Source organism: Argentina anserina, chromosome 1 (assembly GCF_933775445.1).
Source record: "Argentina anserina chromosome 1, drPotAnse1.1, whole genome shotgun sequence".
NCBI classification, from domain to species: domain Eukaryota; kingdom Viridiplantae; phylum Streptophyta; class Magnoliopsida; order Rosales; family Rosaceae; genus Argentina; species Argentina anserina.
In genome coordinates this window covers 20,305,855-20,326,386 of record NC_065872.1, presented here as the reverse complement: position 1 = coordinate 20,326,386, position 20,532 = coordinate 20,305,855, and the positions used below count along the sequence as shown (strand labels likewise).

The 20,532-nt window shown below is 39.6% G+C and overlaps 3 protein-coding genes across 3 annotated transcripts in view; 1 reads left to right on the top strand and 2 right to left on the bottom strand.

The window, feature by feature from the left end:
• The window catches only part of LOC126803709 (disease resistance protein TAO1-like), a 99,971-nt gene that overhangs the window by 14,552 nt on the left and 64,887 nt on the right, over positions 1-20,532 (top strand). The gene's annotated exons all lie outside the window — the stretch shown is intronic.
• LOC126797731 (uncharacterized) lies at positions 2,730-6,678 on the bottom strand. The gene is made up of 10 exons (XM_050524438.1): positions 6,415-6,678; positions 6,266-6,323; positions 4,994-6,181; positions 4,641-4,852; positions 4,102-4,186; positions 3,936-4,007; positions 3,732-3,842; positions 3,489-3,647; positions 3,207-3,386; positions 2,730-3,118 (listed from the first exon to the last, which is right to left on the bottom strand). Exons 1-10 carry the CDS (start codon positions 6,531-6,533, stop codon positions 2,891-2,893), a joined length of 2,412 nt encoding a protein of 803 aa, XP_050380395.1. The 5' UTR covers positions 6,534-6,678; the 3' UTR covers positions 2,730-2,890.
• LOC126797720 (protein FAR1-RELATED SEQUENCE 5-like) lies at positions 15,859-19,746 on the bottom strand. Its single transcript, XM_050524427.1, has 3 exons — positions 19,597-19,746; positions 17,706-19,425; positions 15,859-17,376 (listed from the first exon to the last, which is right to left on the bottom strand). Exons 1-3 carry the CDS (start codon positions 19,607-19,609, stop codon positions 16,164-16,166), a joined length of 2,946 nt encoding a protein of 981 aa, XP_050380384.1. The 5' UTR covers positions 19,610-19,746; the 3' UTR covers positions 15,859-16,163.

Here is a 20,532-nt window from a genome sequence, read left to right as displayed (position 1 = left end):
AGTTTCGGGTATCGGGTTTAGGGTGTATGGTGTATGGTTTTAAGATTTAGGGTATTAGAGTGTAGGGTGTAGAGTTTTAGAAAAAAACTCAAAATAGATTAAATATTATATTTCTAATTAAATATTACATGTCAAATTGTGATTGAAACGGTAAACCAGTAGGCATTACCACGTGGTGCTACGGTAGCACTTCAAAAATTTCTCCACAAATATTACATTACATCAACATCAACATTCGACCTATTAAGACAGACTTGTTAAGGTTAGAACCCGCTTAACTAAAACCTTACGGTACCGTCATTACAGTACATCGATCGAGACGGAGTCCGAATGTATTGTACAAATATGTACAACTTGATGGACATCCTATTCAACGTGCTAGGCATAAAACAAGTTTATGTTTTTGTTAATTAGGTAACATGTTATATATAACTGTGTACTCTACATTAATTGTACATATTAGGCACATAGAAGGGTGTAGGGACGTCGTCAGGATGGATGTCGAATTGTAATTAAGTTTGGTATGGGTCTTTGTTAAATTTCGAGGCCTATAATATAAGGCCCAATGACCTACATCCCCATGCACTATCCAGTGGTTCGATGGGAATCTCTGACGGGTTAGACTAAGCAAAAGACTGACTCCCTATTGACTTGTCAATCATATGGTTCGATATCAGGCCACATGAGTACCATGTGCTAGAAGAATCAAAATGGGACTACCCAATTATTGTTGATACTCCCCTTCCTTCTCTATAAAATCGACGCTTCTGTAGAATTATCTGAGACATATGGACACCGACTAAATAGAATCATAGAATCGTTCAGAATCGCATTTTCAATAGTCCTCAACCATCATCTTCGACAATAGTATCTTCTCAGACCAAGTATTTTTCCGGCAAAACCTATATAGGAAAGGTATGCCTACTAAATTTATTTATTTGGTAAATTTGTTATATATGTTTTTCCTAAATTAAGTAAACTGTAATATGTTTTTCGATAAAGAATGTTAGATCAACCCATTTCCCAGTTCTTATGAAATGACATTGTACATTTATATGTAGGCGATGGGGTTTGCATACTATGTGGTTTGGGTTGGAAAGAAACCAGGAATTTACGAGACATGGGTAGAATGCAGAATTAACACCCATGGTTGCCAGAGACTGATTTACAAGGGTTATAATGACCTAACGGAAGCAGTGGTGGCTATTCAAAAATCACCCCCCCCCGGCAATGCATCTATATGCCCCCCGACATGGCCATTTCATGTTCCCAAAATGGCCGAGGAACTATTTATGGGGAAAATAAACAAACGTCAAGAGGATCGAAATGCATCATCTTCGTCATCTATTGTTAGGGCCACATTTGAAGGGAATGGAAAGAGACTTACAATCGAAGGAAGTGTGGACGATGTGTCTATTCTTATGAAAGACCTAAGTTTTTAAATTAACGGAAAATGTTAAGGTAAGGGCATCAGTAAGATATGTGTTACATACACATATTAATGGTGTAATTGAAGTTGTGGAACTATTTTAACGGGTTTTAATATATAAGTTCTTATCCTTGTCAACAAACATTCTAAATGCATGAGTAAAGACATATCTTACTGTAAATTGAGCGTTTAAGAACCATACTTTTTTTAATTAGCGTTTAGCTAGATATAGTCAATGTTAATAACATCCTTGTTCAAATGAATAAATAGAACACAATATGCAAATCTCCCAAATATGCGGATATTTTGCACATAATCTTGACTGTGAAATTGGGAGGTAATAAATGTTGTAACGAAAAGAATATATTTTATTGTGACCACGTACAATTACATTACATAAACATATATAAACTTTTTGCATTTTAAATACAACTAATGGAAGTTTTAAACCTTACACACTACAAAATGTACAAAGGGAAGACAACGCCTTAATTAACCGGTTGCAGTGATTAGGTATCAGGGTGTGGAAATGTCGATGAAGTAATGGGGCATTTTTTTTTCCGAGCCGAAGGCAATTTGTTTGCTGGATTTCTTTAATGGAAGACAACAGAAGAAGAAAACGGTTGTATAAACAAAATGCAGAAACTCATCTAGTTTATAGTCCTCATCAAAGACACTAGGAGGCCACCAATCCATACATTACGACAATGGGCTATTCCATTAAAAGGGTATCTTGTCATGTGTGAGGGATGCTTTTGGCCCAGCCAGGCCCGTGTCAAAATATATAAAACGGAGGCTAGTGACTGGGTATTTTTTGAACTTCCATCATCACCATCCAAGAACCAGAAACCACGGTGATACTTGTGCTGACATTGGGAGGAAAATTATACACGTCAGTGGGTGAAAAAGTTGATTACAACCTCCTTTTCCGCATCATATGATCGGGAAATTATCTCCGTATGGGTTCGCGATTTCAACTTGTCCTAAGTGTACGCTAGATAAATTATTAAGGGTGCATTCTATCTGTTTAGGGACATTTTCTGACTTCACATATGTTGTACTGGTGCAAGTACAATTGTTGTGCAAGTTCATAAATATCCCAACGCCCAACTTCTTATGTCTATCTCCATCAATATACGTAATTGTAATGACTACAAAAGTATAATAAGTAAACAAGGGGGCTGTATTAATATTGTTGGGAAATACCCAAAAAAAACATTAAGCCTAAATAAATTGCTGCAATACTGTTATAATCTACTAGAAATAGGAACTATGACATTACTGAACGACGCGAAGTTCGTAAGCTGCAGCATATAAGCCAATACAACAAATAACTGATTAAATACTTCAACAAAGTTTAGTTAAATTCAAAAAGGACAATATAGTTTTGCGAAATGAGACGTCACATCGGAAATCGAAACACAAATACTTGATTTATTACAGGTGGGTACTCGTAACAAATCAGGATCGTGATGGGACACGGGGCTTGAACTTTTTAGAAAACGGAGGAATGATGCTATGGCCCCCGCCCCCGCCCCCTACATAGGTTGTCCCGGGAAAACCGTTGTCTCCTGCAGCTCTCTCCTTTTGTTCACGGTGTACATTTGCCCATACTGTTTGTGCACACTCATTCAAAGGGTGGTTGACTATCTCAAGCGCAATCCTAACTCTTTGGTCCCCGGCATTAAACTGAACATACAAAATTGTGATGGCTTAATGATGACCGTAAAAAATCTGTATGACATATATTAATTGATCTAAACTACAACAAACTCACCCCCTCGTACCAACGCTCCCTATAATGCTGCATATTCCTAATCAGAAATATGCCGGAGTCTTCCCTCCTTCGCTGGATTGGGCAGCCGGTCGGATATGTGAAGACATATCCACCTGTTTTGGATGACGGCTGGGGAAGAGATACAAACTCCTCCGCAAACAAAGACCCAATCAGATTAATCTGCAGTAATTAGTATCTCATTTTAATCAACAAAACGTAACAAACAATGTCTGATCTATAGGGAAAACAATTTAAACGTATGTACTGTGACCATTAACTTACCGCGCATTTTGCATAATCCTCCCGCCTATCCTGTGTTGAGCGAAAGTTATTGCAGTCGAATATCTCACAACTGTCCCATATCTCACATTCACCTGCATAAACATTAAAAACAGCAAGATACCAGTGCTCATCCACATCGTCGCATATAGGAATAAATATCTACAAACAATAAAAATTATTTATATCAGTATTTCATGTTTTGCGGTCCAAAAAACTACTCTTGTCGACCGAATTTATTCTAACCTTCCGGCACTGATTGGGAGGGCCTACCAACGGCCTTACACTACGTAGGCCAGCTGTTGTACCCTCCTGGCCACCTACTTGACTATTCAAACCAACCGTTTTAGCATGGTCCTGTAGAGAAAACAAGCAGTCTTTAGATTAATTAGTGCCAAACCATAACCGATTAATAATTAATATTTAGGGAGCCAGAAAATTTAAACACACCGAAAATGATGTAGGCAGAAACCAAGTTTCCGGACGGTTTGCAAATGACAGGGCACCCATTAAATTGATTATCTGCATTATTAAATCATATGCAACTAAATTAATGAACATGCGACCGCATCAATGTAAACCCTAAACCCAATATTTCTATTCAGATTAAGAGTACCTCACTATTGAGGCAATGTTCAGGACAAAGGCATTTTAGATCCCTCCGGCAGACAGTAAAGTCACCAAACCTCCCGATTTCATGACTGAAACTTACAAACAAAAATTATTAAATGGATTTGTCTACACATCGTTGAACAAAGTTCATAACATATGGATACAACTTTTATTATCCTTAAATGTTGTCAACAACACAATGGTTACGTCTCCTAATCTACAATATTATAATAAGTTAATAACAACATGCAACTTTGTCATAAAAATTACAATCCCTTGCAAATATGCCAACCAAACCACTAAGTCGCAACAAAAAAACAACAACAAATACATATACTGGTCAACGGAGTGTGTGTTTCATGCTAACAAAATAAATGAACCACTTATGATTCGGAACTATGATTCTACATAACTTCACGAAATAGTCATTATGATTACAAAAGAGCATGATAGTGAAACAAAATTGCATAAAAGGGAAGCACAACATGATCAAATTTATTACACCAAAGCAATAAAAAACATCAATATCTAACATACAATTACCTTCCTGATGCATCACCATCACGGCCCTTACGGCTAAATAGGTATGCCATTAGGTCCCTGCTTGTGGGAGACAGATCATTTATACTGCAGATTGTACGCTTCTTCCCAACTACAATTCTTTCGGCTCCTGATGTCACTGTATCCTTCATCACACGTACTTCTCCTATTCCTCTATTCAATGAAACTTTATCATCCCCTCGTCCACCATTAGGCTACAAGAATTAGTAGTTCAGACATGAATGGATGACTAAGTGATAAAAATGAAAAAAAATAACATACATATCTATTCATTACTGAATGACTTCACAGCAATTAATTACTACATTATAACACAAAAGTTATGCTTTACTTACAGGTTCTGAGCCCCCAAACTGGTTCTCTCTCCCTCGGCACACAAAGCTACTTCCACCATTCAACTTAGCAACAACAACTTTCCTGACTTGACTAACAAGTTCAGTCATCCCTTCCTCACTCCTCAGGTTACAGAGTTTGCCACGTATTGTTGTCATGACCTTCCTCAGCTCCACAATTTCAGGAACAACATTTTGCATAATTGATTCCAAGCTTCCGACTGCAAATTGCACGTCGGCCATGTCTGACTTCAAATCGGCCATATCATCTACAACATTTGTTTTCAAACCTGTGCTGTAATCACGGGAACCAGAGTATTCTGTGGATCTGGATTTATAGTGTCTCTTGGAAACCCAAACACCCTCTGTTGCATAAAATCCTCCAAGTCCTTCTATCCTTCTGTACATCCTGTCGCACTCATTCTGGCCCCATGACAACGCCGGTAGACACATCCTCGGAAACATACACATTCTTTCACTGAGTACGCTCAGGTAGAAAACCTGTAAGAATATCAAACAGCCCCCCACATGAACTGGTTCACCACTTTGATATGCATTCACTCCTTCAACCAACTTATTGAAGACAAACAATGCCCAGTTATGGGTCCTAATAAGACCTGCATTCTTCAGGGGAACAAGAAGTCTATCATCTACGTAACCGGGTAGGGAAGGGCAAAACACGGTTGACATCGCGTACAAGGCAAAACACACCTTCCACATCTCTTCGTCATTATAAGTTGACAATACCATTCGCCTCAATTTCCTCATACATATTTCTGATTCATCCCCACAAAGCTTTCTCTTCAGCATACATATAACCTCATCATCTGTTGAGGTGTTAATATCTACTTCTCTCCCCCTAAACCTCAATCCCATCAGACGGTTCACGTCCTTAGCTGTGATGGAAAGGTTCCTCCCATGTATCTTTATTGTAGAATTCTTAACATCGAAATTTGACAGCAACATACGGTATAGCTCAACGTTTAACTTAATACCTCTAATTATGTGGACCGGTCCAAAACCCAGCTCTTCTATTTCAATTAGACGCTCGTTTGAAATGCGGGCAACAACGCGTTCAAATTCTATTAAATCACAACCGGAGATGATTGGAACATCACCCAGCCATGCTTGGCCATCACTCTGCTTCATAGCCGCCTCAGCTTCATACCGCGCATATTCAGAAACATACATCTGAAAATAAAAAAATACTACATATTTAGATGCTTATAAACAATCCAAAACTCTCTGCTAATCCACCGCCGGAATTTAATATACCTCTCTGTCGGAGCCAGCGTGACCCTCGTCAGACCCTGCTCCATTACCCCTACTAGACCTGCAGTCGTTTTCAAACCCAACATCAGGGTTATTATGCAAATTATTCAAGTTATATTCAATACTTTTTGGGATTCTAAATTCCGACTTACCCACTATTTCTGGATCGCCCAACTCGGCGTATCTTTCCTTCTTCAGCGGGACATAAGACATCTGAATCGGGTTTGTTCCTCCACATCGCTCTGCACTGCAGATCTGGGTAGCTTTCCATGGATTAACACTACAAACCAGATACTCCCTCTCAGGGTCTCACCCTTTGAGCTTTCCACCTATTGCTTTCCACGATTAGATGGCTATGCGACTCATATCTCTTTCAACATGGGGATACAAACAATTACAGATTTCCACCATGGCGACGACGGCGACCATATAGGGTTTCCAATATCGATTACACGTGTGGAACACCACGTGAGGTGCTTGTGCTTCGGGTACTTTTTGTGGAATTTATGGACCCGTAACTACTACGTTTTCACCGCAGATACTATTCCCCATACGACAAAACTAACGCCGTCGACAAAGAGTAGTTGGGCTCTTGGTGCGAAGGCGCTTTGCAGAACTCTCCTCAACATTGTACTTGAATGCGGTGAAGTAGTCCGGGACGACGGTGACTGACATGAAGATGTCCTAATGGACAAGGCGTGCAAAAAGGGATAGACTTGTCTATAGGCAGAGGGCACATGGGCGAAATGGAATATGTGGGCCCCTGTATAAGACCTGTGCTCACCACTTGGATGGCGGTGTGGTGGTGGTTTGGGGGTGTCAGGGATAAAAGAGCTTGTCACATTAGCAGTCATCGGACCTCCTCCTCATAGTAGGAAAGTCCAATACTTCCAGACATTTACAAAATAATTTCTACTCGTCAATGCCAGCAACAGAAGGGAAGTCGGAAGGAAAACATTGAGGGGAAAACGTTTCATACACCCCTATATTTGGAATGCCCTATTCTCTGTCGACGCAGAACAATGATAGTAAGGCTTGGTTTGGAAATGGGGAAATTATTTCTCGTCTAAACAACCATTTGGAAGGTAAGTTCTTGGGCATACCCGAATGGTTCCCCATGGTCGATAGTGAAGGTTATGCATTTAACAAGTGGTGTTATGTTTATATCATAAAGAGACAAATATAGGAGAGTGGGTCGGAGCAATGGTGACCGAAGAAAGAGAATCAATACTCATCTCAAGGACAGTAGTAAATCAAGCCAATGAGGGGCCGAGCATGAAGAAAATGAAGGTTGAAGGGGGATCTTCATCAAGCGCAAGTGCCAAACCGTTTATAACATTCTTGTGCCAACGTCACAAGATCCACAAATGCAAGATATGCATGAGGAAGGATTTTTTTTACCGAGAGGTAGCACAACGTTTTCCGGATTTATTGGCAAGAGGGGATTAATTGAAGTCGCGTTTTTGGGGGGCTTTTCTCTTTGTACGTGATATATATATTTATTTTGATATAATGTCTTAATTAGTTTGTTTAGAACGTAATATTATTAAATGAAGTGTTTGTTGTTAAGCAATGTTGTATGTTTGATCCAATCAATTAAGAAAATTAACCAAGATATTTATTTTTATATAATGTCTTAATTTTCTGTTTAGTATTCGACCTATTTTTGGACTGCGATTATCTCCCCATGATATGTTAGGTTAACATTTCATCGTATACCTTGTAATGTGTGCAAAAACCATGTGTGAGGTATGGTTGATGAATTGATCTTCCTATATATACATTTGTTTATCCTCTTTCCACAAGGCTTAAAGATTTCCTACTTGCATACATTTCCTTTGTAAAATAGGATTTTATATCACTAACAATATTTCCTAGAACTAATCTAAATGTCCAATCTCGTTCTCTCTAGTTAATTAACCTTTCCTTTGTCGAATTAAAGCCCAAGCATACTACGTTTGCCTCCCTAAATCACCAGCATGTTATGTTTTTTTTAACTATTACTTATATAAAATTATTTGTTCATTTACTTTTTTATCCTTAATAAGTAACAAGTTTTCATAGTATATTATTAAGGGGTAGATAAATAAATTTACTGTATTTTAATTATTAGTTATTTTAAATAAAGTATTTTGTTTATTAGTTAGAAAAATCCAACTATATTTGGAAACTAACTCGTTTTTATGACGGTTTTTATACCATCATATATTTTGACTTTAAAACCCTAGAGCTCGATGTAATTATGCAGCCTTAAATGCTTGATTACCCTGCCGCACCAGCCCATTTCAAACAAAAAATGTCGATGAACCTATATAACAAGGATTTGAAACCCAAACCCATAGTCTTCGAGTCTTTCCATAAGCAGGTCAGTCACTATTTTTTTAAAAACAAAAATTATAGGAAAATTAATGGAAAACCCAACAAATCTCATATATGGCTAATGATTTATTTTCTTTTTCATTTTGAGTAATTTTTTTTCATATTTAAAAAAAATGCTTAATTTATATTTTTTATTATCTCCAAAGAGAGTTAGCTTTGCCCTCCGGTCGAGTGAATTTTCTTTAACTCATATTTGAATTTTATAAGATCTCTTCTCACGCAAAATCACTTGAAAACATATTTTTGGTAAGATATATACACCATGTAGGTTTTATCTCATCAAGACTCCACATATTTGACTTGATAGAATTGTTTTGGTAAGATACATACACCCTTGAGGAGAATATAGTTCACCCTGTTTTTATTTCACACACATACGTCCCCCTCGAGTGGATTCTCTCTAACCCATATTTGACTTGATAGAATTATTTTGGTAAGATATATACACCCTTGAGGAGAATATAGTTCACCCTGATTTTATTTCACACACATACGTCCTCCTCGAGTGGATTCTCTCTAACACAAAGTCACTTGATATAATTTTTTTGGTAAGATATATACACCCTGTAGGTTTTATCTCATCAAGACTCCCCTCGAGGAGAATTTAGTTCACCCTAATTTATTTCACACACATACGTTCCCTCGAGTGAATGGTCTCCCATAATTTGTCGCTCAATTAGTTTTAAGCGAGTAAATAAATTTTGTCAAATAAATACTATGTGAAAAATCACCTCATTTAATTTCACACACATTACATTCAGCGAGAAAATTTAGATTGTCATATAAAGAATAAGCGACACTCCCTTTAATTTGTCACATAATTAATCTTTTACGAAAGAATTAAAATTATCGTATGAACATTAGCTAACAATTGGAAAAGTTGTTGCATAATTTAGAGAAACCCGAAAAATAATGGTGATCTAAGTAATATTTTATTAGGTACGAATAGAACCTCTCTATAGTCAATTATGAATCTGTCTCGCCTGTGGGTCAGATTCTCAATGAAATGCCTATGGGCCTCAGACGTCCAATGCGGAGGGCAGGTTAGAACTAAACGGATTGCGTGGAGAGGGACAGGTTCCTAGCAATCCTAACTAGGGTTTTCCCCTCTAACCAAATACAGTACAGTCGGTTGGTTGGACGTACTAAATGGGGGATACTAGCGACACCAACATGTCATGACATGGCGATAGGGGACACTGGATTCCCGCCCTATGATGAGTTAGTGTCCATTGTACGTGTGTGGCCCTTTATGGAAGAGAGCGGGAATCAACGATTATAATTTGCGTTGGACAACGGAGAACCACGTGGCCATCTTAGAATAGATCCGGAACCCAAACAACAATTCAAACGAACTAAAACTTGTATGGGGATTTGGATGCTGTGAGAAGATTTTGAATATATTCGTTTGTAGTCCCAGCTTTGACAGTACGTGCTGATAAACTAAGGAGAGGAGATCGGCTGAGAATCGTTGAGTAGTCGGAGAACTTAGTTGAAAATAGGGGAAACTATGAAACACAGTGGGATAGATTGATGATGGATTCGGTGGGACGTTCAATACGGTGATCTGGGATTGAAAAGTTGAGATTCTCTGGTTCTTTCGTTGTTAGGTTTTCGTCGCTTTCAGTCGTCTCCTTGTGCTTCTGTTTCTCTGCAAAAGGTAAGGGGAATATATTCTCTTCAAAGTTTTTCCAGCTAATCGTGAGTGTGAGTACTCCGTGTGAGTAAACTACACACATTGTGGATAAAGTTGCTTAGTTGTTCCTGTAATGGTACACTGTTATGTGAACCCTTAGTTATGATGAACTGTTTAGAACCGGTAACCATGTGCAGTTGTTTATTTTGATCAGTAATGAACATTACTGTCGCTATAGATATAGACATTCTTACCCAGGTCATGTAATCTTGATATGTAAATGTTCATTCACATGTAGAATAAATATTGTCCCAGTTATAGATAACAGTTACAATATTACATGATATAGTTGTAAATGACTTGTTATGTTCGTATATTTTCATAGGTTAGGGTTTAGTGATGAGGGATCCAGGTTTGTACTGTAATGGAAGTTTTATAACTGAATTGGATTTTATAATATGCAGAAACCGTGAACGCAAACATGGGTGATAACAGCGACTCATTTGGCTTTGAGGCGGATCGAGATCTGCCAATTGATCTCCCCAGGTAAATCAAAGAAAACCAGTGCTTAAACTGAGATTGAATTTATCGGGTGGATTATTCCTTGTTGGGTTGCTGATTCTGACAAACCCTTATTTATTGTAGGCCCACTGGATCTTATGCCAGCGACTGCAGGAAAAGGGTAAGGGAAAGTCGTACTCTGTAGGGTTATTGAAATTGGGCCTACATGAATGGAAATTCAATGGATCATAAGACGACCTAAGGCCCAAATGGGTTCCGCTGAAGTGACTGTTTCCTCGGGCCTTACATACCTGTTACAATCGTTTTTGTTCATTTAAATTTGGCGGGTACTTTATGTTTGTTATCATGTGGTAATGGTCATCGTAGTTGTTTCTAACCCAGACTCAATTCATTATGTGACAGGAAAGAATGATTTTGAAATCCCGGTGCGACCTTGGGAAGTTTCGAAGTGTAGTCTCAGATTTGCCTGCATATAAGCTTGAGGCGGTGTATGACATTGGAATGGGCCACCTGCAGGACTTGAAGGTAGACATACTGTGTCAGCCGATGTGGACACATTGCTTTCATGCCGTGGACCTAAAGAATAGGAGTGTCAGAATTGGTGATGTCGACTACAGTTTGAATGCGGCTCAGTTCACAAGAGTTATTGGGATCAGGGATGGAGGAAGTGTGGTAGAACCCACCCCTGCTGAGTTTGGTGGCTCCAAATTACTCTCAAGTGAATATTGTGATACAGACGGAACTTTGGGAATTGATGGGCTAATTTTCATTATTCGTAAACGGCCGAGCGCCGACGCCCTTTTCCAAATTGCCTACGCTATGTTTGCATTGACAACCATTCTGTGTCCGGGCATTGACGAAAATGTAGATAGTTCATTCCTGTCGTGTGTTGAGTTGACAGACCAAATTCGAGACAAGAACTGGGCCTCCTATGGATTGAAGTGGATATTTGAAGGGGTTGATAAGTATAGAAAAGAAGGGAGTGAGTACGTGCCCGGATGCATGCTTTTCTTCCAACTACTGTATATGGATGTTGTGGGGAAGGGATTTGGCAAGGTGTGTACAGGAATGTTACCGATTGCAGCTTGGACAACAGAAGATGTTGAAGAAGTGGTCCAAAAAATGAGGCAGTTGGGGGGTTTTGGAGCACCTATTGTAGTGAGGAAACAAAATGAGGCTGGAATCCTCAGTTCGGACCATGCAAATGGGGGTGGCAGCACGTTTGGAATTGGGATTAAATCAAGCGTGCATGAGGACATTTATGATACAAAGAGGGAAATGGCTGCACTTAAGGAAAATGTACTGAAGTTGAACAAATTATTCCAGGAGTACGTAGCTGAATTCCGCGAAGTTACACAAATGATGGAGATGTGGGCGGATACGGGTGAAGACATCGAAGCGGAGTGTGTCACTAGAGTCCTGCAAAGTCTGAAGGAAACTGCAAAAAAAGGGGGTGATAATCACGATAATGTAAAGAGGAAGAAATGCACAACGGATGGAGTACATGTGAGTGGGAAGAAGCAGTGTATGAATAAGGGAAAGGACCCGGCCGTTTCCAACTCTCGGAAAAAAATTCCAAAATCAGGAACTTTGACTGATAAACCACAATGTGGTAGAAGGCTTTCAGTAAGTGTGTTACAATATTAATCATCATTGAATCATATGCAATAGTGATCTATTCATGTGTAGTATATGAATACGTTTTAATTTATTTGTCTGCACACCTCTATAAGATTTTCCAAGTAATTGTGAATAAAACCAGTGAAAGTATACCTTACAATAAATTTGTCTTTTGTGAAATAGCTGGAGTTCGATAAGGGTGTGGGAACACTACTAAAACAGTGCCAGGCGGCCTCTGAAACTTCAAGCAGCCCTGTGGGAAGCAAACTGGTTGGAAAAACATCAGGACTTAATCCAGGGTCAGCAATGAAGAAGGGGATTGTGCACATTCCTAGGGGACATGTGAGAGTGATGTTCAACAAGGCTTTGTACGGGCCTAGGAAGGAGGGAAGGAATATAGTGCCGACAACTTTTGGTAACAATCGACAAGGGGAATCTCGGTTCTTGGCCGGGCCATTCAAACTAAATAGGCCACTTCCACAGTCGGACCTCCGTTTAATAAATTATGTATTCATGCATGATAAATTGACAACCGATGAAGAGGACTGGTGAGAAAATTTCTGCAATTCATCTAGTATATGGTTATGTTAATGGTTGTCATGCATTTTATAGACACATTGACATAATGCAGGACTCCAATGGCCGACTCTGGTGAAGGGAGGGAAATTTTACAGAGGAAACACCTAAGGGATCTAGCTCCAAACACCAAAGTGGGCATGGAAGTAAGTAAATGCCCTAGTATTTACTTTCAATCACTTAACGCAGATGATGAGAGGTGGATATGCTGTAGAACAATTGTAAATGGCAGAGAAGTATGGGCATAATGATGCCAAAACAACCATGGTGCTAAGTTGCCAAGTGACTGTGAAGGTGTCAATAGAACTAATTATGACTCATGATTCTTTCCCGCTGGCAGGTGATAAACTTTGTAGCTGACTACATGACTCGGGATAATCCAAATGCATGGTACCTCCCCACATATTTCACGGTAATTTACAACGTAACGCACTTCCCCGGCCTATTGATATTTGTTAGATAGGAGGAGGTCATTAATTGGACATGGTTTATTGTCAATAGACGCAGGCAAACCAGGAACGTGACAGCGAGGAGGAATACATGGAACTGGCAATGCGCACAAGGAATGTATGCAACTTGTATAGGTTCGACGGTCGTATAGACAGTTGCACTATGGTAAATGGTTATGTATTTCATTTATTGGTTGTTTTTCTTGGTTCAGACACCAGTAAGAGTAAGGTCCGGGTCACACGTTTACATGTGTGCAGATTTTCATTCCCCTACACGTTCTTGATCGTGGGGGGCATTGGTGGCTGCTGGTGGTGCACACAAAGAAAAAGGTTGTCGAAATTTGGGACAGCGTTCTAGGTTTTATTAGTGACCGTTTGTCAACAAAAATAACTAAGAATGCGGTCAGTGACGATATAATGTGTTAATTTCATGATGATTTGAAATATGTCCATCAATTTTAGGCTAATAAATTATGAATTGAAATTACAGATGAGGCATCTCACTAAGACCATATGCATGACTTCCACAAACACACCGGATTACCAGCCACCTGACTTTGTGAACTTCAGGATACTGTACCCCGACAAGGCTCCATTTCAGGAAGGAAGGATAGAGTGTGGAATGTTTATACTTGAACACATGCAATTTTATGGAACCCTATGGTGGGAAGAGGTATGCACCAACATTGGCATGACCACAATATATAATTAACACATGATTCAGTTCCAATTTACTACCAAGTCATACTGGATATTGATCAATCTGCCTTGTAATGCTTGTAGTACGACAGTGAGGAGCAGAGATCAGCTCTGATGTTGCAGTGTATGAAACCCCCAACAAGTGTAATTCATGATAATGTAATGCAGAGGGCGAACGAATTTCACTTTGCCGTCACTAACACTGGGGGAGTGAACAGTAACAAGTAGTTATCATGAAACAACAGTAGTTGCCCATGAAGGGCACATCAGGGTGGTGTACACAGTGGCTACTTTTCCTCCAGGGAGAACACATAGGTGCAGTGTAAGTTAGATGTTGGCTCTATGATTATTTTGCGGGGGATAAAGGATGATTTTTTGTGGTTTTTAGAAAGTTAACAATTTATAACTTGACTAAAACTTGCATGCCTTCCCTTAATGTATTGCTGGTTGTTATTTTGTAATATGGCTTAGTGGCCGGAAATCTTAATCTCATTATCAATGCAACACTGTGTGCTCATATGAAGTAAAACGTTAACACATTGTGTTTAAAATCGTTGCTATATTTCATCACTTTGATTATGAAAAGGATGTTAGTTTTCAACATCCCGGTTGTAGTTATACTAAGTATGATTGATAATTTGTACTAAGATAATTGGGGAAAAATTATTCGCAAGTTTTTGGATGGTTAGGCCGGGGTTACGCCTAACCAAATAGGGAATTAGACCAATGATGATGGTATAAAAACAATGGCCTGTTAAATTGACGGGGTGTTCCCACCGACCTAGCATTTTATGGCTACATCACTGATTGAGATTAATGCCGGCCCACAAATATGATTGGACCATAACTACCATAAATGAGTGGTCTGGATGGAGGACCAGCGAAAGGGCTCTTACAAGCAATAAACCCAAAATGGTATAATACGAGGAGGCAGCCCACTTACTCATATCTCCAAAACTGGTTCACATACACTAAGTTAGTTGTCCCGACGGAAAAAACAATGAACATTAGTACTGTGAAATTTACAACAAGACGGTCCAACTTCCATGCGGATAACTATCTCAAGGATCTGAAAAACCTGCGGCTGTACATTGTAAACAGAACCAGTAAGGTGTTTGGATTCAACATATGACTTCAAACTTCATGGAAGTATTTTTCACTCTTTAGGTATTAACAGGGGAATTGGTAGATGAATTGTTGGACTGAAATGGGGAACAATTTTTGTTATGATGGCGTAACCTATAAATCTACTCCACTTATTATGCAACTATTCAGGTTTCCTATCAGGGGCTGCTCTTACTTGCAGCTGATGGAAGTTCCATTTGCCTTCCAATTCAATTACTGTCTATATACCATTTTCTTCATGAAGTATGAAAAACACATGTGATTTTCTGAATAACAGTATGAAATTGTCTCATTTCCACGGAATCCCATTTCCACACTGGTTTACTAGTTATACATAATTTTAAAAGTTAGATATAAGGTGAACTTATCGTCATCAAACCATAAGCAAACGACAAAACCGCATCAAATTGATTCATCTTCCCTGAACATTGCAGAAATTGAAGGAAAAAATTGGGAAAACCATGAACAAGATACTATTCATAAGGACGAGGTTCATAATAAAAAGGGAATATTAACATTATTGACAAATGGAAGGAAATAATTACCGTGGGAAAACCATGTATGTCAGTCAATATAGATAAATGCAGCCATAACATAAATTAGGTGACATGACAAAAATATGATTACAGGCACTATAAACCCATATAGACTTCTTGCGACATATGTTCTGGCTGATAATGGTTACATAGTGTACAAAGTTTACGAAGTAAAACACCGGTACTGTTTAACAAAACCTAATTTCTAATAGCTAATATTATTAAGTTAAACACAGTTGCTTAAATACAAAATAAGAAAGGACAGACTTAAACCAAAATGGCAAAATGTAGGGGAATTGTCATCCTTCCTCAGAAACAACAGAGCTAAGCAACCAACCAAACTCTAAGTCTAAACAGCATTAAAGTGAAGAACCACCCCAAAAACCCCATCCATGGATAGGATTATCTGAGGCTCCAAACTGCGAATTCATATCAGGAAGGCTGGCATGATCAGGCCCAAAGCACAAATTTACGGGTGACGGCATCTGTGGGTAATAAGGCGCACGAGGAGGTAGATTATTAGTACAATTATAACTAAAATGTGGAACATCTGATGCAGAACTACCACCAATTTCTGGTTCGCTACATTTTTGTGACACAGTCCCTGATTTGGAAGCTTTCGTCGCCCCTTTGTCTCTATCTCGCTTCTTCAGCAATGGACAAGTACGCTTGTTGTGCCCCGAAGTATGACACTCCTTGCATTTTGGACCATCCCCGGTTCCTTCATTTCCCTGACCATTTCTGTCAGTTCTAGTAACGTGGCTCCCTTTAGTTCTAGCTAGGACAGGGTCACGGACGACATTATCATTGTCACCCGGGTTAACCCGTGCCTTTTTCAAAGGGTTTTCTACATGATATTTCCCCAAAAGCATGTGCAAATCAACTGTGCCCTTCTCGAATCCTTCATCAGTCAATGACATGTTGTAGCAAGCTCTTTTAGCTATACCGATTAACTTGGCATAACGACAGGCCTGAGATTCCCCAAAATCATTGTCAATTATCACCTTATCAACACATGACTTCTTACCTGCGTCTTTTGTCCACCTTGGCCATATAAGAGATTTCGGATAGATCTTCACACTTTCCCGTTTAAAAACAGAGAAAATGTGGCAGCACGGTATCCCATCTGACTCAAACAGTTGGCAGGAACATCTATAAGTATCCCCCTCCCCTTCGATAGAGCCGGCTACGTAAGTCACTAACCAACACCTATCATCTACACCGTATTGTGTGACGTAGCATGTCAGGTTTTTGGACCCTTCATAATCAACACGTGTGGAGACATTAAACGCATTCTCAAACACCATCTGGCCCCTGATGACTAAATAGATGTCGTCCGTGAAAATATTGAATACTTGTTCCTCCACGGCCTTCATTGGTAATTCAAATTTCCTGTGGTAATTGCGGGACTTGAAGTCGTCCAACATATACCGGTCTCTCAGCCGCCCAACACTGTGGTACAACCTTGGTACAAATTGAACCAGCTTGGTGTAACCACACACTTTCGTCTTAACCTTGTTATTCATACCCTCACACCGTTGTGTGCTGCAAATTCCACCACAATGATGTCCCCTGCAAAATAAAGACCATCTAAATTGACAAATTCATTTGCATTACCATTGCCAAAATCTGTAAACTCATTCTAACATACCTCACTAGTTCATATTTCAGTTAAATAACCCAGTTCTTTACAAAATATAAATAATAACATCACTACTTAAAATGCATGGGTAAATAAATCCAACAAATTAATAAAAGAATTGTAATAAAGACGCTCGAATGCAAGAATATATACACCAAGGGGCGTTGTAGCAATATATGCATATAACCTGTTCTAACGGTAAACACATGTTGCACTAATCCCTCACAATGTTCAAATGCTGAAATGCTTAGAGAGTTACCTGAAAAATGTCTCCGACCATCGCTCACGCCTATCGTGGAGTGTCTTCAGCCATTCATTGTCCCCCAAGTCGTTTTCCGCTATCATCTTCGCCCACATCATGTCCCATTCTTCTATACTATATGACCCATATATGAGCTTCCCTAATAATTTCTGCACTTTTTCGTCTTTTATATTTTGACCTACATTCCGCCCTATGTGCCATGAACACAACCTCTGCCTTGCTGTTGGCAAGTGCGTGTGAAGTGCAGCGTGCAACCTTTCATCCCCGTCTGTTACAACTGTTATTGGGACCTTGTTCTCCATTGAAGAAACGAATCGCTCAATCAACCAATGGAAGGTGTCCTCCTTCTCATCACGAACGAGACCACAGCCAAATAACACACTAGCTCTGTGGTTGTTTGCACCGACGAACAACACCAATGGCATTCCGTAGATGTTTGTTTTGTAGGTGCTATCTATGATCAAAACATCCCCAAATGCTTGGTAGTCCAGGAATGAAGCATGGTCCCTCCAAAACAGAGCAGCCAATCTCCCTTCTTCATCTCTGCTATACCTACAAAAAAAATTAGGATCTTCCATTCCTTTTATGCGTAACCAGTTCATGGCTGCTTCTGCATCGCCAAGTTCGCTATTAAGTCTCCTATAACGGTCCAATTTGTTGTATAAGTCCTTCAGCATGAATCCAACCAAAGGGGCACCTCCATTTTGCCTTGCCATAAAATCAAAAGAACCACTGACCCCCAAACCTGTTGACTGGAGTGCATGCACCTCTAGCAAGTCCTCTGGTGTCACTTTCCTAAATGAACGGAGAAAGTGACGCTCTGATACGGCTGCAACACCGTGGTTGTGGGCTGTTTCAAATCTGAACACGTGATAAAGCCCAGTTTCTTCATCTATCTTAACGGTGAAGTTCGCTTTACAACCAGTCCTTGTGTACTTCATTCCCCTTGCCACACCCTTTCTCTTCTTTTTCTTTCCAACAACTGTAGGATCCCCACATTGCCCATTCTGGTCCATACATCCATCTGAACCAAACAATATGGGAGGTGGAACATCAGCATTTGGATCCTTCTTGCTGCAGCAATAGCCCTCATTCGAGCAGGCCCAAGTTCTCCTCCAGATCACCATACGGTCCCCAACTTCGCGCCTCTCTCTTCTAAACTTCTTCACGCTGAAACCAATCATGAATGCGTAATAATAGTAGAATTTTTCAGCCTCCTCTACGGTCGGAAAGGTTATGTTATCAAAATCCCCTATACCTATGGTCTTCACATCCTTACCCTTCAAACTAGAACACCACAAGCTATCGGGAGTCAGGGGGCATAGATCTTCAAACGACAACTCGGTATTCAACAATCCCTTTGCAAACTTACGCCCCGACTCTTCCAACTCTTCCGAATCGTCAACCATGATAAATCTTTCGCGGTCTGTATTTTCGGTGCTTCTATTTCCGTTCTCCCTAATAAAGTCACCATCTTCCATACCTGTACTTTCGTCGTCTCCACCGTGATCACAATCTGAATCACTACTAAATCTCTCTTCTATGGGTGAATCATCTTCTTCGCTCCTTGGACCTCTGCCCCCAACAACTCTCTTCTCATCCTCCACCACATTTCCGGGATCCTTCTCCTCATCATCGGAAAAATGTGGACTGTGGTATGGTTGTTCGTTGAACCGAAGACTTCCATCACCCACCTCCAACATCACCTCACGCAATACTGTTAACAATACAATATACAATAAAAATAAATTGATTTTCAACCACAACCCAGCAACTATAGGATTCTATGTACCAATCTGCAATTCATTTCGTATATCTATAGATTTTAACCTAAATTCAGTACATAACATGGCTACCAAAAGACGGAGAGTTCTTTAACCATACTAACCTCTCTCATCCATTTCAGATCTAGCTAATCCGACTGCCTAAATGGTAGATGGACGACGGGATAGGAACCCACAACTGCCCACTTTCGGCACAGCACGCTGCTCCGCCAGGCAATTAATTTATGAGACACCAACGAAATTCTTCCGATTCCATTTTGCGGCTACAGACTTCATTAAACCTAAACTTCGCACGTACGGTCAATATATACAGAAGTTGAAATCAAACTTACCCAACCCCATTTGAGTTACCCGTCCAACAACTTTCGACAAATCACGTGCTACAGCGTGACCTTCTTTTTTCTCACGTCCGTCGGTCTGTTAACACACAAATGGTGGGCCATTTGGTGGATCACATAACCCGCCTTCTCATGAGTGGACACGTAAGTAAAAGAGTAGTTGGGCTCTTGGTGCGAAGGCGCTTTGTCCATATAAATATGTGGCTGTTATGTTTTTTATGTGCATGAATATGAAGACTAAACATTGTCCACTGGCGTGGGTGCTCATGTGTACAAAGTTGGCTTGTGAATACCACTGTGTTTAGGGTTTAGGGTCCAAATTATATGCTTCAGTCAGTTCAGTGCTTCTTTTGTTTTTTCTTCTGTTTTTTTGTTTATTGTTAATTCCACTTGCATGTCGTATGCATTTTATTTTAATATCTGATCAATTGCACAGTTAAAAGAAAGAGCGGAAAAGCTCGAGAATTGGAAGATGAAGGAAATGCTTCGGGAAGAAAAGAAAAAACAGAAAAATGAATTGTTACGACGTCAGAGTTCCCTATGGATTGATGAACCGGAACTGGAAAAAAAGATGCTTGAAGCCATGGTTGATACCAGAAACCTTTGAGAATCTCATTTGCCATTTGGATGGCTCTTAAAGAGTCCAAATGTCTTCAAATTGTTTTTCCCACCATCCCACTAATATCCAATCCTTATAGATTG

What these genes read in the sequence shown, in the direction of transcription:
- LOC126797731 (XM_050524438.1), bottom strand. Translation starts at nt 6,533, where the DNA reads ATGGAAAGCTACCCAGATCTGCAGTGCAGAGCGATGTGGAGGAACAAA. An exon ending in TTCTGCCTACATCATTTTCG is followed by an intron (nt 3,843 to 3,935) that starts GTGTGTTTAAAT and finishes TTTTCTCTACAG; the next exon opens with GACCATGCTAAAACGGTTGG. An exon ending in GGGAGCGTTGGTACGAGGGG is followed by an intron (nt 3,119 to 3,206) that starts GTGAGTTTGTTG and finishes TTGTATGTTCAG; the next exon opens with TTTAATGCCGGGGACCAAAG.
- LOC126797720 (XM_050524427.1), bottom strand. An exon ending in TGGTCGGAGACATTTTTCAG is followed by an intron (nt 17,377 to 17,705) that starts GTAACTCTCTAA and finishes TTTATTTTGCAG; the next exon opens with GGGACATCATTGTGGTGGAA.